Source organism: Neltuma alba, unplaced genomic scaffold (assembly GCF_004799145.2).
Source record: "Neltuma alba isolate B1F8T4 unplaced genomic scaffold, ASM479914v2 tig00012720_pilon, whole genome shotgun sequence".
Classification (NCBI taxonomy): domain Eukaryota; kingdom Viridiplantae; phylum Streptophyta; class Magnoliopsida; order Fabales; family Fabaceae; genus Neltuma; species Neltuma alba.
In genome coordinates, this window is record NW_021637145.1 from 46,370 (window position 1) to 62,579 (window position 16,210).

Consider the following 16,210-nt stretch of genomic DNA (forward strand, 5'->3'; position numbering starts at 1 on the left):
ATGTCGTCCTGTTCTATTTTTGTCCTGTCTCGAAATTTTTTTTTGTCCCATCCCTTCCCAAACTCACCAGGACCGGGATAGGATAAATTAAACACCCCTAATTAAAAAATAAGTAAAACTATAAGGACATGATTAAAAAAAATAGAGGAACTTAATTAAAAATACGTGAAAGTAAAAAGATTTGATTAAAAAAATTTATAAAGATTTAATTAAAAATCAAATAAAACTATAAAGACTCAGAGATTAATTATTCCTATTAATTAATGATAAGTTATTCTCGAAGCCAGTAGAATCCTGACTCTTACTGGGTATAATTGCATGTACAACCTCTGATCCAACATATAATATTGTTTAACCAATCAAGAGCGTTAAAATTGATTAACTACTCAAATTTATCGGGAAAAAATGCAATACCAACTCAGACTTATTTATAAGAAATAATTTACGTAAATTGTTTAGGGCCTGGAAGTCGTACATTTTAATTTTATCCTGTAGGCCAGACAAGCCTCGTAATGAACTCTCACATCAAATTTAATGCTCTGGTTCTTGTTAGAGAGTACTGTTAATTATTTTTTTAAAAAAATACTTATGGTTAGATGAATGACAAAAATTCTTATAAATTTTTTTACAGAACAAGAAGAGTAGGGAACAAAGGTAAATAAAAGTACTGCCTATATTTTTAATCAGAAAAAAGAGTTATAAAAATACTTTCATTTGAAAAACGAAATTTGTAATGATGGTGAGTCTAAGAATGTCGAGAAAAATAAAAAAGTAAAAATATTGAAATTCCCTGCCTCGGAGGAAAAACCAGCAGCACTGCTTCGATCATTTCATCTTCGCCCTTCTTCCACGCCGGCGATCGACGATCTCAAAGATTCACAAACAAATAAACATCAAGCAACGATAACGAGAACATAGACAGGCAGGGCACTACCAAAGCCCAAATTAGGCCCATATATGAGTTCATACCCGAAGGGCTAGGATGAGAGATGGGCCGTTAAAGCGCACAACTAAAATGCCCCAGGAGCTTAAGATCAACCAGGAGATTTTCTCCCTCGGTTGAACTCTTGATATGCCATTGCAAGTTTTTAACACATCATCCAACTTACTTGTCGATCTTTATGAACGGTGCTAGCTTATTTTATGAAAGCAGAATAAGAATTCTAAGGCTTGTTTGATTTTGTTTAAACCTATTTTGTAAACCACTTTTGTCAAGCTGTTTTTTTTAAAATGATACCCCAAAAAAAAAAAATCTGTTTATGTTACTTTAAAAGCAGTTTTAGAGTTGGGTAAAAGAAGTGGGCAGCGGTGGCTGCGAATAAAAATGGCTAATGGAGGTGGTCAATCATAGCTGACCAATGACTATGGCTGTTAACCAAGATGGCCGACAAAAGCCAATGGTAGCAGTCAATATTGGTTAGTGGCGGCGACCAAGGCGGCAACCAGTGATGATGTCCGATGATGGTCAGTGGTAGCCGGTAGTGGCTGGAGATGGTAGTTGACGGTGGCTAGTTGGCAGCAAATGGCAAACTCATCTCAGTCCTCAGAAGTCAGAATATTACACAACCCACTCTGTCCTGATCATTTAATATCAAGTACAAAACCAATCAAGCTAGCAGCTAAGGAAGCATACCGCTGGATTTAATCTTCTGTTTAAAAGGAATGGACCTCAAGCCTTTGCCCAGAGTCTTATCCACTGAGCATTGGAAAATCAGTTACCCCACCATATTGGATGGTTGGCCTACTCGTATCAGATCATATATGCATTTGCATGATGATCCACAGTAAATAGAATAAGACCACTTAGTCCTACAGAGCATCGCCTTAAGTCGAGCTTACGTTTTTATCACTTGAGTCTCTCGTTTATTTATTTCATTAGCAATTTGAAAAATCACGGGACTAGGATGCTGTTTTTGAGTTGAAGAGCCAGTTTATATTCTCATCTGTGTTGGCCATAACGATGAAGCCGTTATGATAATGTTGGTACGAAAATAAACAGGATTCAGAGCAACGGTTAACAGAAAGAGAGAATGAAGGAGCATTTACGGTTGTTACCAGAGTGCGGGATAGATTAACAGTGGGTAGGAACATTAAGTATATAATCACATTGGCATTGACCCAAATTAAAAATGCGTTATATGTCATGATTACTAATGAGAAAAAAGCTGTCAAAGCTCACATTGGCATCGCAATGGCCAAACCTTAGCTTTCTGGAGCTCTCAAAGGAAGAGCGGATCTGATAAGTTTAGAAATAATGAAGCCTATCAGACAAGAGTCTCCACCAATAGGGAGTTCATGTTGGAAAGCAACGTGAGAATAGAGATAAGAAAGGAATGGGGTGAGAAATTGAATAACTTCCCAATGCAGTAGTGGTGGGCTTTCGCGCCCCACATAACGTAGCTGTCAATCCATTTAGTTGCCCAACCCATAGGGTGCATCTTCATATGCATCGCCCCCCACCCCCTCTTCTAATTTCAACGCTTAGCCTGGACCACTCTTCCTTTCTCAACTTGAGTACGTCCACCTTTCCCTCCCTGCATTTTATCTATTTTACTTGCTTCAAACTTAGTTAGCAAAGCAATGACAAATATATTTGTTCCTTTGAAAGCAGCCTTTGTATCTTGATGCTTTATCGTTGAATTGTTTTTCCTGATCCATCAAATTTGTAATAAATTGTGAGACCTACAAAGTTGAAGTCCGTGTCTAGAATTGACACGGCCATCTTCCTCCATTACTGTTTGTTTTTCACGCTTTTATTGTTCTGTACCTGTGATGTGAATGAGATACAGATGGTGCGCATTACTTTAATGGCCACTGCTTATGAAAGTCCTACTCCATCCAGCTCTACTGTGTTTTGGTCTCTTGCCTTTTATCATGGTTTTCTAATCAAATCTCTAACACCAACATTGTCATTAGACAAGCCGGCGTGTCCCCAGCAAACCAACAATGATAGCTAAAGGTTGCAAATAACTCAGCCAATGATCATTTGTAAGGTGATACTTTGGTTCATGACTGATGTTTCCTTTTTCTTTTCTACCTGTTGACGAGTGATGTTTGATTCAATAGAAATTGTCTGGGATTGCGATACACCAGTGTCTTGTCCAACTATAAAGCTTAACTTGTGATAATGTTGAATATTAAGAACAGAAACGTTGGGTGTGTTCTGTAGGATGGGGGTCCCCGCAGAAAGCAAATACTGGTCATGAAGTCGATGGTTCTTCAACAGGACCACTTCAACTAGAGACAGATATATAATCCGATCTCCTAATTACACATTAACTAGATGTTCCCTTTATGGTGTTTTGACTTTGCTCTATTAGGTAGACTGAGGGCGATTATCATATCAAACAAGCCTGCCGCAGTCCTCCCCCCCCCCCCCTTCTTTTTTTGGATGGCTTCAGCAGAATCAACTCCCACTATTAGGGACTAAATAATAGGAAACAAAAGGAGAGAAGACATAATCATATCGGCCATTTTTGAGATGCGAATATATGTGAATATGGAGGCCCCACTTAAAACTACTCATATCATACTGTCTTGTACAATTCTAAATATGGGAGCATGATCGCCTAACTTGGTGCCTTTCAAGTGGGTACCCTCACCTGGAAAACATTTTGCCCTTTAATCAAGCTTTTCCTCTCCCATTTTCATCAGTAACTCTTGGGTGTGCTTGCCTGGGGAAAATGGAAACTGGACTGCCCTTGCTTAATTGCCTCTTGCAGCATACTCTGAGAAGCTTATGTTCACCTTCAGACTCTTCCACTTCTTCTAAGTGGGTATATGCTGTATTTTGGAGGATACTGCCGCGAAACTATCCTCCCCCAAGGTAAGAAACTAATTCAGAATTAAAAACACATTGATACCCCAAAAAGAGTTCTCAGTCTGCGTAGAAGAAGAATGCTTCAGTTCATGAAAAATTGTAGTGTGTTTTGATGTTTGTAAACCCGTTTACTCTGTTGCAGGTGGGAATTTGGAGGGACTGATCTTGATCGTTCCAAAGGAAATAAAAGAAACTGGTAATAGTCAAGTAATTATGACAATTACAGGACTAGTTTCACTTCTTTTGACAGGCAAACCATATCCAACCAGGCACAAAAAGTTATGATGGTTTTTAAATTATTAGGTGGTGTTCACTGTAGGATCCTGGTTTGGGAAGATGGATTCTGTGATTTTAACGAATGCACAAGGGCAGGGAGTGGACTCCTTAACGGGAAGTTTGGAGCTGACGTGTTCTTCAAAATGTCACATGAGGTCTACAGTTATGGGGAAGGGTAATGAGGGTTAAATATATGGCTTTGCTCTTCTATCACATTTTCTTGTCATAATTAATCTAGCTTGTCTACCTATGTTTTGAGGAGTAGTATGACCAATATTCACGTAAAAAAAAAAAAAAAAAAAGAACGGGGGACTTCACTCGATCATTTGATGTCTGTAATATATCTGCAGATTACTGGGGAAAGTAGCTGCAGATAATAGTCACAAATGGGTGTACAGGGACACCGAAAGGAGTCTGAACCTAGCTATATCGCTTCGTGGAATGAGTCAGTTGAGCTGTAAGGAATTTTAACTTTGAACAGAAATGATTACAGATAGCTCTTCTTTTTCGGTCCAGCTCATTCTTTCTCTTGAATATAGAAAGGTTGATATTTTCCTTGCTCTTACAGCGACCGCGGGCGTGGGAATATCAGTTCAATTCCGGTATTCAGGTGGGTAAAACCATTCACAGAAACACCTCGGCGATAAGGGGTAAAAATAAATAACAATTGTTAGTTCATTTAGTCTTACTAGTGCATGCTAACGAGACTTTTTGCTTCTTTTGGTAGACCATCGTCGTCATTGCAGTGAGAGAAGGCATAGTTCAGATGGGTTCGCTTAACAAGGTATTGCTCTATTTCCTTCCTAAGTTCCTTCAAAAACTGGGTCATTGATTCATGGAGTTGTTCAGGTTGCAGAAGATATCAGTCTAGTGATCAGAATACAAAGAAAATTCAGCTTCCTTCAGAGCGTACCGGGCGGCTTCGCTATTCAGAGACCATATCCCATCCAACATCCTTACGTCCTCAAACCTAACATCCAGATGATGGAAAGTAATGAAACGGTTCTCTCTGTATACAATATGAATCAAATGAGTGGAGTGAAAAGGCTGATTGACGAAACACCAAACAATGCTTCCAGGAAATCTATTAACTTGGGCTGGAATTCCCCACAGGATGGAACAGCAGGGCAGCCTATTTGGTCATTTCCTCCTACCCTGCCCTTGCTGCCTAAGATCCCCTCTCTATTTCCTTCCTATAATTATATTACACTTCTTCATGATGCCGGGATTAATAGCACAAGCCATAGAGTGAAGGTTGAAGAGTGCGTATTCTATAACACTAATGAAGGTCATCAGAAAAGCCCCTTCAATGCTGACTTAGAGTAGCAAGACAGAGTGGCAGCAGGATCGGGATTCGAGTCGAAAATGACCTAATCAAGAGGCTCTTAATCGAAATGGAAGTTAGATTATGTTTCTCCCACTACCTGGTTTTTGCGTTTAGGTGGTATGTCTGTGTGTTTCAGACTTTCTATCATAGTGATGCCTCGTTAGTTTCCATCTGTGAACGGGATGTTAGTATTGCGAATCGGTTGCTTTTTGCAATATAATCTGTGCACAAACTTTGCCTATCATTCTTTGCAGAGAAAATATTTGATGCTGGCATTCAAGCTAATAATTTGAAACAGATATATTGGGGAAAAAAAGAGGGAGGGCCGAATGATGGATGTTTAGGAAAGCTTTACCGGGAAAATCCAAAAATAATAACGTTGGCATGCTTAAATAAGCTAATTGCCATGGACTCTTATGATCACGAAGCAGAGATATTGCCTCAATGAAGATCTTGTTCGTACATGAGCTGGTTGGCATGGTGGGGCTGGACACCAATATCTGTCACTCTGAAATGCGGGGTATACATCATGTGGGCTGGGCGAAGAAAACGAAATGAAACAAATATAACTGAGGTCTGAATCAAGTTGTTTGGGGCGACAATTAGTACTTGAGCAGTTCAGCCCTCCCTGGTCCCCCAACACAACTGAGGCATAGGAATACGTACTCTTGCGCGCCCACTTCCTTAATTTAAGACGTCATTAAGACATCATTTGAAGGGAACAATGTGATTTTCATTCATCTTGTTTAAATTTGTCTTGACGTTGACAATATACTACCTCCGATCCTTAATATAAGATCCTTTTAACTTTTATTTTGGTCCTAAATATAAGACCCAATCTAATTTGTCTCTCATATTTATATATATTTTTTTAAAGTAGCCCTTCTAACAATGATAGTTCTAGTCAATACACTTGATTAGTAAGGATATTTTAGGAAAAACAACATCCATTTAGAACAAATAACTAACTCAACTTACTTCCTTCATCTCTTCAAATTAGTCAACTGACTCTTATAATTAGGACCGGAAGTAATATTTTATTTGAACTTCTGACTTGGTATTGTTTTATCTTCAGGAATAAAGATTAGTTGTCCCACCCATACATTTCACGCAGGGGAAATAGAAATGAGTTTTGCTTGGTTGAGTAAAGATAGGAAGAGCTTTTGTTTCTCAGCATCGGGATCCCTCATTTAAGCGTCTGGCATGATAGAAAATGAAAGAGAATGGGAGGGAGGTGAAATAAGTAAAATTCTTCACCTTGCCTTTTCATCTAAAGCACCACGCATATCGGCTTGCGCATCTGAAATCCGACTTATCCACACGCACGCCACTAAACAAAAGATGTCCCTACATTGAATAGTATTTGTCAATGTCTCCATGTTCTATAACAGTTACTACCTTGGTGAAGTGAGGCATACTAATTAAGTCACTTGTTAAATTGGCGGCACAGTTAACCTGATGAGGTTGAGGCTTCCATTGGTTAAACCTTAAGGACACTATAGGCAAAGAGAAAATAGCATGTGCATGGAAACGAAATTCATTGACCGCCGGTGACTGATTACAGAATCTACTTAAGTTCGAAGGTCACGAAGTAAATATTTTGTTCGAAAGCAATGCAACCATAAATAGAAGGCTATTTACACCAGGAAAATACATCCTGAAATTTCATAAAGCATTCATCAGTTGGCATCTAAATGTCAGAGATGACCGTCTAATGGGCAGTACGATGATGAGTCCCAAGGAAAAGAATATGTAATAGGCTCCTGCATCCTCCTTTGACTAGGTCATCCACTCTTCCATTATTTATCCATTGGCTCAAGCACTGATTCTCTTGTTCTTCTCTCCATATGCCCAATAGGGTTTAGCTGGAGTACGCTTCATTGCCTTTACTCCAAACAGGCTGTCCTTGCTCTGCAATACAGAGAGTTTCATTTAAGATATCATTAACATGAACAAAAAAAATCCAATAGTAGCCAACAATTGATTATGAAGGAAGAAATTTAGGTGTGTTACCATAAGACAGGTGCCAGCGTCAATGTTACAGACGGGATAGTCGTGAGGGCAACAACTGTAGTGGTCTTCACAGCAGGTGGCAGCCTCAAGAGGACAGCATCCCCAGGCAAAGCAATACTTTCCATACTCATAGACGCAGCAGCACGTAGTGCTGGCAGGACAGTTATAGTAACTATCACATACAGTGGGTGGCTTCACCGGTGAAGGAGGAGATGGTCCGGGGTTTGGGGATTTAGGCCTTTCTTTGTAGGATAGGAGGCCTCCATCACAATGCCACACTTGCCGGTATTGGCTGTGGCCACATTACGCTCCATTCTAATATACCCTTCCTCTCCCCAGCTCGATCCCCAGGAGTTCTTCACAATCCAGTAATCCACCCCATTTTCTGTGCCATATCCAACAGCGGTAACTCCGTGGTCTAATTCTGTACCACATCTTCCCGTAAATACACCCTGACCAAATAGAGAAAACCCTAATAAGAATGTGCAGACTCTGACTGGACAGCAAGAAGCAATTGTCCCAAAAAAATCCCCTAAGTACAGGTTTCTTTAAAATAGCCTCGGCATGACTAATGTGATGTCACATGTTGTGCGTAGCTAATTCCTCAAATGATGGGCAGATCAAATCATTTGTCAAAATTAAAGTGACCATAGTGGACAATGCATGCATCTATATATGAAGTATGCTCTTGGAAAAAAATAGTTGAGGGACTTACAGATACATATAACTGAAATTCCCTGCCGCCTGCTTCAATTGCAACGCTCACTGGTTGATTTGCAACAGCTTTTTTCAAGGCTTTCTCATCATTGGCAGGAACATCCTCATAGCCATCAATTGTCACGACTTTTGCATTTTTCTGTAGAAATGTCAGCAACAAATTAAGTATGGGAGAGGTAACAATTTTCTGTCATGAATAATAACTGAATGTAGACTGACCCTATATTGGTCGCACTGGCCATCAACAGCACGGTAAGGATAATCCTCTTCGGTGTCAATACCCCCATTGTCGATGATGAACTGAAAGGCATAGTCCATTAATCCCCCATTGCACCCTTCGTTATATTTTGTATCACAATCCACCAGTTCTTGCTCAGATAGTGAAATTAGATCGCCTGTCACTAACTTGTTTACTCCTTCCACTGCAGCTACGGTTGAGAATGCCCAGCAACTCCCTTCATTCAAAATTAAGTCAATGAGTTACTAGCAATCCTCCATGCATATAAAATTCATTGTGCGTAACAGTTCTTTGAGCTTCATAACTGTGCAGCTTTTCTATTTTTTTCCCTTTAACATGTCAACACAAAAGATAACTCAACGCATTTCGAAATAGCAATCAAAATGTAGTAATCATTAATTGCTACTTACAAGTAGAAGAAAACAGAAATCACATTATTGACTGACACGCCAGGTAAGTGATTTTTTCCTTCCATGAAAGTAGCAAGGCTAATATGTAATTATCTTTACTTAATTTCTGGTATACGTTGGAAACAAAGTTGTGTAAATATCCAACATGAACGCCGAAAAGTAAGATCAGAGAAGTAGGAAATGTTCCTCCAATAAATATTGAAAGCGCTGAAATCTAGATATAATATATGAGATTCTATTTTTTGGCTGAAGAAGAGTTATAATATGTGTCGGAGTAACTGGAGCAGCTTTATTTTGAAGGATCAACTTGAGAGATAGAACAGAGTGATCATGTGACAGACTTAATTGACATATTTCATCATCGAAAGATCAAGGTGAGATAATTGTATACACAAATCATACAGTTTTGCCCGTGTAACGAATTCTCTCGTTTTTTTTTTAATTTTTTCAAGGATTTTTTTCCTTCAACCAGGAGGAATCTCAGTTTGTGATAAAACAGACAGTTCCTGAATAAGATATCTTGGGATTAATTAATGATCCTAACGTCGCAAGCGTTGACTTTTGATTGCATTCGAGTTTTGGGAGCGATCTCCCGTTTATTTTAAAGGAAAAGGCGAAAAAATAGAAAGAAAAAGCGAATACATTTAATCAGGAAAAGTTAAATTTCAGTAAAAACAAAACAAATACGGACTTACCGCAACTTCCTTGATCTTTGACTTGGACGACCGCACCTTCCTTCCGCCAATCAACAGATTCCGGCAGTTCGTCGCCGACATGTGGAGCGTAACGGTTGCTCCTGGCCTTGGAAATCCTCCTCTTGGGATCGATCTTGGTTCCCAGGTACTTGGCCCTGTACTCCTCGTTGGTAAGATCGGCGAATCGGTTCAGCCCGACTTTGTAGGTCCGATTCTCAGCGTTGTGCTCGTCGATGAACCTGAGATTGTCCTTGAAAATCTCGAACCTTTTCTCTTTCTCGCCCAGGGCATTGTAGACCTTGCCATGTTCTACAAGCCAGTGCTCGTATATTGCCATGACCTCATCATCCGTCCTCCCGGTTGACTTATCGGGGTGGGTTCGATCGTAGGAGATTATGGACATGTCCAAGGCCAAAGACACGGAGAAGACCATGAACACCAGCAGTATCATGGCCAACGATGATCTAGACAAACCCATTTTGCTGTGATATTTTCCGAGAAAGAGGAAGAAGATCCAGAGAGCAGCCGTGGAAGAGGGGAAAGGCAGGCGGACTATTTAAAGGGGAAAGGGAGCGACCCATTGGATATTAAAATAGGTGGCCAATAATTATTTTTTACGTTGAAAATTTCCTTGGAAAATAGGTATGGATGATTTTGAAATTATCTGATGTACATCTGGATCTGATTCAATAGGAAAAAGAAATATTACGTTAATATTTAGTATATTATTAATTATTTTATAATTTTTGAAATATTATTTGTTTTCGTTCTTAAAATTTATTTAAGACTTATCTTTAAACTACTCCTTGTCATGAGAGTTTCAAACATTTGTATCTTTAATCTTCAATATTAAGATTAAGATATGAGAAATAAAAGATAATACCAGCATACGGGGTAAAAAAAAAGATAATAATAGTGCGGATTAGTCAGGTTATTATGCGAATGTATGATTGGTTATAGAAATTATCGTTTCCCGTTAAAAAAGAAAACAAAAATCTATATCATGAGGTAGAGCAAGGAAAAGGCGAAAGCACCCCAACGCCAGTGGCTAAGAAACCAGAGATGGGTTATTATTTTAAATATATTACTCCTCCGGTCCTAATTATAAGACCCAATGATTATTTGAGGAGATTAAGGAAGTAATAAATAAGTGTTGTTATTCCTATATCCTTGCTAATTAAGTATATTGGCTAAAACTATCATTATTAAAAGGATTATCTTGAAAAAAAAATACATAATATAAAAGAGAAAATGGATTGGGTCTTATAATTAGGACCAAATAAAAAGTTAAATTAGGTCTTTATAATAAGGACCGGAGGAGTATATATTGAAAGTTTAAATAAATGAAAAAGGAGGCTTCAATAAAATAATGTCCCCATGGCCGAACATGAAAAGAAAGGTACACGAAAAGCAATTCTATATTAAGGCCCAATATAATGGGTTTGCCTCCCCTCTCCCGTCAAACCCAAAATTCTATAAATCATCCCTCACTAATTGCTGAAAAATTGATTCATAACTATGTTTGAAATTTAAGATATCAAAATTAAAACACAGACAATCTTAAAAAACTAAAGATTACGTTAACTCAAAAAAAAGAAGAAAAAGAAAGTGAAGTGTCAGTTTGGTTTCCTACTCTTTGATTTGGCGTGAGGGAAATGAAGCAGGAGAGGAGTAAATTTTCAATAAATTTAATTTAAAAGATGAGATTGAAAAATTTAATTAATTTTTTATCCTATTATCTTCTGTTTATATAAAATTTATAACCTTATTTCTTTAATTTTTAAATCAAACTTCTTAAAAAAATTTTCCCTCTGCTACCTTTGTACCAAAATAGAATTACTTTTAGAGCAAACATTTTTTTATTTAGAATAAAAAATATATATTTGATAATATGTTCTTGATAAAGTGCTTTGGGGAGTAAAAAATGGAAGGATGATCCTTTAAATCTTCTGGGTTATTGTTCCACCAAAAGATAAAAGGAGGCGGACAGTGATTTGTGCGATCCGCCGTGCCCTCCTCTTCACCGACTATTAAGTTTGCTCGTCGCTCTTTAATATCCCCCGTCTCCTTGACTAGCCATCAACCCTGCCTGTCTCACTTCGTTTCTTTGCCGTGTCCTTCTTTAGATCTGCATTCAGCTGCGGGTTGTCGTCAAGCACCTTGCTATTCGTACTCTACTCCAATCAGGACACCCCCAGAAGTGACATGGCTATCATAAGCATTCAGACTATTATTGACGACCTTGGGTTAAAAGATATGTCGACTTGCCCTGTAATTACGGAAAGAGAGTATTACTCCAGATGGTTCCCACCTCACCTTGAACGGAACAGACTGAATATCGATGGCTCTATTGGTTGAATTGGAATTGCTGCATCTTGCACGTGACAAACAGGACAACTATTTAACTGGATTTATGAAGTTTTTTGGATTTCATCCTTCCCAGCGGAGTTGCTAACCTTTCAGGGCCCATTGAAAGTCTCAATTTTTGTTAGGGTGACATTGAATTCCACAACTTTGGCCCCAAAAAAAAAAAGACATTAAATTCCACAAAGTCAATGTTTGTTGTGATTTGACTGGGGCTCTTACTCCCAGTAACAACAAGAATTCCCAACGACCATCCTCTCATCAGTTCCATCAAGAAGACTGGGAATTTCATCAGGAGGAACTGAATTATTACTAGCGACAGCTAGTTGCGTGTCATCCGATGTTCCGGTCACATTGAGAGTTAATCACCAGGGAAGGTTTGCCACGTGGATTTTATAACCTTTAATGGGCGGTTGTGGGACCGGCCACTTGCTCTTTCGGCGGATTCGACTCGGAGCTGCGGCCATTATTAACGTGGGGTTCGGACCCACGCCATGCTTCTGTTGCGTTGCTTGTGCCTGGGCTTTACAAGGACGCATGGACTTGAGGTTGGAATTTTTGTAGTTTGTATAACATTTTTTAAAAAATAGTTTGATCAAAAGAAAATTAGTTTTTTTATTAAGTATTTCATAGTTTGAGAATATTTCACTAGTCTGCAGCTTTAAACAATTTTAATTCATTGAAATCAAAGATAGGTCCCCTTTGGCCATCATAACCTCACCGCTGCCCCCGCCCTTCTTCCATTATCTCAAAAAGATAAAATAATTTAAAATAGATTCACTCGCTTGAATAATACCACGAATCCATGACAGATTCACGTTCACCTCGGTTTTTTTTTTTTTTAAACGCCCCATAAATTAGACACTTCTGTATATCATACAAAAATAGGAAAATATAAGTAATTGGTTTATGGCTTTATAAATATGACGTGAGCACAAAAATATAAGTCATTGTTAAATGCAAAAATGAATATTGTATTATTAATGGTTCATTGCATCTCTACGAATTTCATTCATTGTCTTTTCTTGATAAGAATAACTGGTAGTCATGTGAGGCTTGTCTCAGCTACCCCCATCGAACGCTGTTCTGAGCGTTCTTTTTTTTTTTTTTTTTTAACACAGAGAGAGAAACGAGAATGTCTTTGCCTCCCCGCACACCCAAAATGTGATAATTTAAGATTTTTAATAAAAAAAGGCTACCCGTTGTGCAGTTATATATGAAGCGAGCTTTCTTAACTTGGCTTAATATAATTTTTTATTTTTTAATTCTCATTTTATTTCTAGTCTATTAAATTTTAAATCATGAGATTTGGTTTCTTAATGAGAAAAATGATTCAAATTTTTATTAAATTATAATAACTAATATTTTAAATAAAAAAATTTGAGAGACTAGAACTTATAATTTAAACCTATTATTAGCTTTTTTGACTTTTTAGACCTGTGTTATGGAAAAAAATCACTGTGACTAATTCAAAGGCATGAAAACCGAGCAAAGTGGACGTGAACCTAGCCAATTGGACGAAGGTGTCCTGACCTTGCATGGGGGTTAGAGGTGATCAAAGTGTGAAAGGAGGTTGCGTTAATATAGGCGCATGGGGTGAGAAAAGGGATATTGGGGAGGAGGGTCAAATTCCGTAGAGATTAAGAATCCTAACGAATTAAGCAATCGAGTTATAGTCCGTGGAGAAATGAGGATGGATTCCTTGCCAAGCTAAGCCACGCTTCCCAATAACGCCGACTTAAGCATGCATGTGAACACCCTCGCTTGCGATATTTATTGCACTATTTTTTCATTAATTTATTATAGCATAGATAATTATAATTTTAAAAATGTGTATATATTAAATAAAGATAAAATTGAAAAGTTAATATATTTTAATTCTACTTCTTTAATCTCCTCAAATTAGTCAACTGACTCTTATAATTAACACCGGAGGAGTAGTAGAAAGTTAATATAGTTTAGAATTTTTCTTAATATGTGTAAAATATGTTAAAAATGCCTTATAAATAAATTCAGAAGAATAATCATTATGGGTTTCGTGAGGTTAATCACTTAATCCTGCTAAAATGTACATATAATCCACTAGCCACCTAACACAAGAAGCCGAGGATGAGTGCGAATCATAGACATCAGGACATAGTTTAATAAGGGCGAGGAATATTAATATTATCAATACATGCCATAACAGATTTAATTATGTGTACTGTGACATTATTAGGGAAGCGATCGCCAAGGACGGTCAAGATTGTTTCTGGTTCCCCACGCGTACGCGTTCCTCCTTCTCCAGGTTTTCCGAGGAGCGGGGAAAACATCAATTGGACTTTGATGCTGACGCACGCAAAGTATATCACTTGGCCAGCTCATGTACTTTCATAGGGCTGTCTAAAAACCGAACAAATCCGATTCAGTCTGTAGAAAAAATTGATTCGAAACGAGATTATACTAGACTAGATCAGATTGGACTAGGAACTGACCCCTCAGATCAGTTGGTCCGGTCCGGTCCAGTCCAATCCAGTCTAGCCTTTTTTTTTAATTATTATTTATATAATTTTAATTTGATTTAATTTTTTATTTAAGTTTTTTGTTTATTTAAATAATCAAGATTTATCAATTAACTTCCTAAGTAATAAGCATGTGTATATATTTTCTACAATATAAGATCTATATTAATGAGGATTAATTAATAAAACATGACATTATTGGAAAAATGGAAGGGAATGATCAAATTAGATGAACTTTGGATTAAAATATATGCAAAATTTTATATAATAAGTTATAATCTTACCTCCTATTGAAGAAAAAATTTAAAAAAAATTAATTTTGGTTCTGGACTGATCCAGGCAATCCAAAAGACCAAGTCCAGTCTAACTCGACTTCGGGTTAGTATTGGACTGGACTAGACCAGACCTTAGGCTGTCTTTTTTAGCCTGACATCTTTACTGGACCAAATTTCAGGTTAATAACAAACCTGGTCCAATCTGGTCCAAACACACACCTAGACTTTTATTCCATTTAATAATACTAGTACATACTCCTATTGCTGGGCAGATCCATAATTTATTTATAAATGAATTTTTTTAAAAATGCGCGAGCAACCACTATTATTAAATAATAAGTACAGGACTCATTGAGAAGGCAAATGTCTACATGGTAGTTGGCACAGATAAATCACAAAACGTGATATTTAATTAAATTGCACACTTCTTATATTTTGTTTACATAATTATATACTGTGATTAAAATTAAACCTCGGCCACAGGCAAAGAACAGCATTGATTGATCAATGGTTTTTTATGAGTTGACTTAAAAATTAGGAAAAATTGTAAAAAAAGACCTTGGAATTGTAAAAACGCAGATAGGGACCCTTGACAACTTCACTTTGGGTTTTGACAAGAATAATATGCCCTAAAGTTGTCAAAACCCAAAGTGAAGTTATCAAGGGTCCCTATCTGCGTTTTTACAATTCTAAGGTCTTTTTTTACAATTTTTCCTAAAAATTATATAACTGATAAAAAGTTAGTCAATGAAATCGATAACACAAGGTCACAAACTGTGGCTTATTTTAAAGAAAAAATTATGCTTGCTTTCACGTACAAACATTCACAACAGTACATTTTTCGCTAAAAAATCGTAAAATAGTACATCTCGTTTTAATTTTGCATGTGATGCGTCAGTCACATTTCTCGACTCTCGTGCAGTCTTTTTCGTTACTGTGGGAGCGCTTGCGTTGTATACTGGTAACAGTGACTTCAAATCTTCATTCCTTAAGTGTAAAAAACGAGCGACTGATTATAAAAATAACGGTAATTAATATAGTGTCTTGAGTTGGCAAAATAAAAAAAAGAAGAAAATAGCGTCTTGAGAATGACAATATAATAAATTAAAAAGTAGTAATTTTTTTTTTTTTAAAAGTAAATGCGACACAAGTTGCTGCCGTGCCCGCTTGTCAGTTGAAAATAAATGGAGTTTACGACCGGTAGATATGGGTGAGGCCTCGGTGAGTGTGTCAACCTTCACCCATCGAGGAAAAGTCCAGGGAGAAAGGAGGGTGAGCCAAGTTGACAACTGCATCATTATTGTTAGTTTTTAAAAGAGTGTTGAGGAAAAACTAATTTATGATTTTAAAAATAATTTTATAATATAAAAAATAATTACAAAAAAAAAATTGTTTATTCACGTGGAAGTACTTTTTAAAAGATTTTTTGTCCTAATCAAACACTCCCTTCATTAAAAAGGTTTAAGATTAGTTTTTCAAAAATTAAAAGGCGAAATGCATTCATTTAAAAAAAAAGGAGAACAATAAAAAGTGATATAACAGCTTTATATATTACTCATGTCAATATTTGATAT

The 16,210-nt window shown here is 37.2% G+C and overlaps 1 protein-coding gene and 1 pseudogene across 1 annotated transcript; one reads left to right on the forward strand and one right to left on the reverse strand.

Annotated features, from left to right (window-relative positions):
- The first annotated feature begins 3,625 nt into the window (after window positions 1-3,625).
- LOC114730233 (protein RICE SALT SENSITIVE 3) lies at window positions 3,626-5,643 on the forward strand. The gene is made up of 8 exons (XM_028917278.1): window positions 3,626-3,826; window positions 3,963-4,016; window positions 4,140-4,271; window positions 4,447-4,532; window positions 4,590-4,606; window positions 4,665-4,706; window positions 4,824-4,880; window positions 4,946-5,643. Exons 1-8 carry the CDS (start codon window positions 3,684-3,686, stop codon window positions 5,420-5,422), a joined length of 1,008 nt encoding a protein of 335 aa, XP_028773111.1. The 5' UTR covers window positions 3,626-3,683; the 3' UTR covers window positions 5,423-5,643.
- A 1,301-nt stretch (window positions 5,644-6,944) lies between these two features.
- Window positions 6,945-10,017, reverse strand: LOC114730231 (cysteine proteinase RD21A-like; annotated as a pseudogene).
- Between the last annotated feature and the right edge of the window lie 6,193 nt (window positions 10,018-16,210).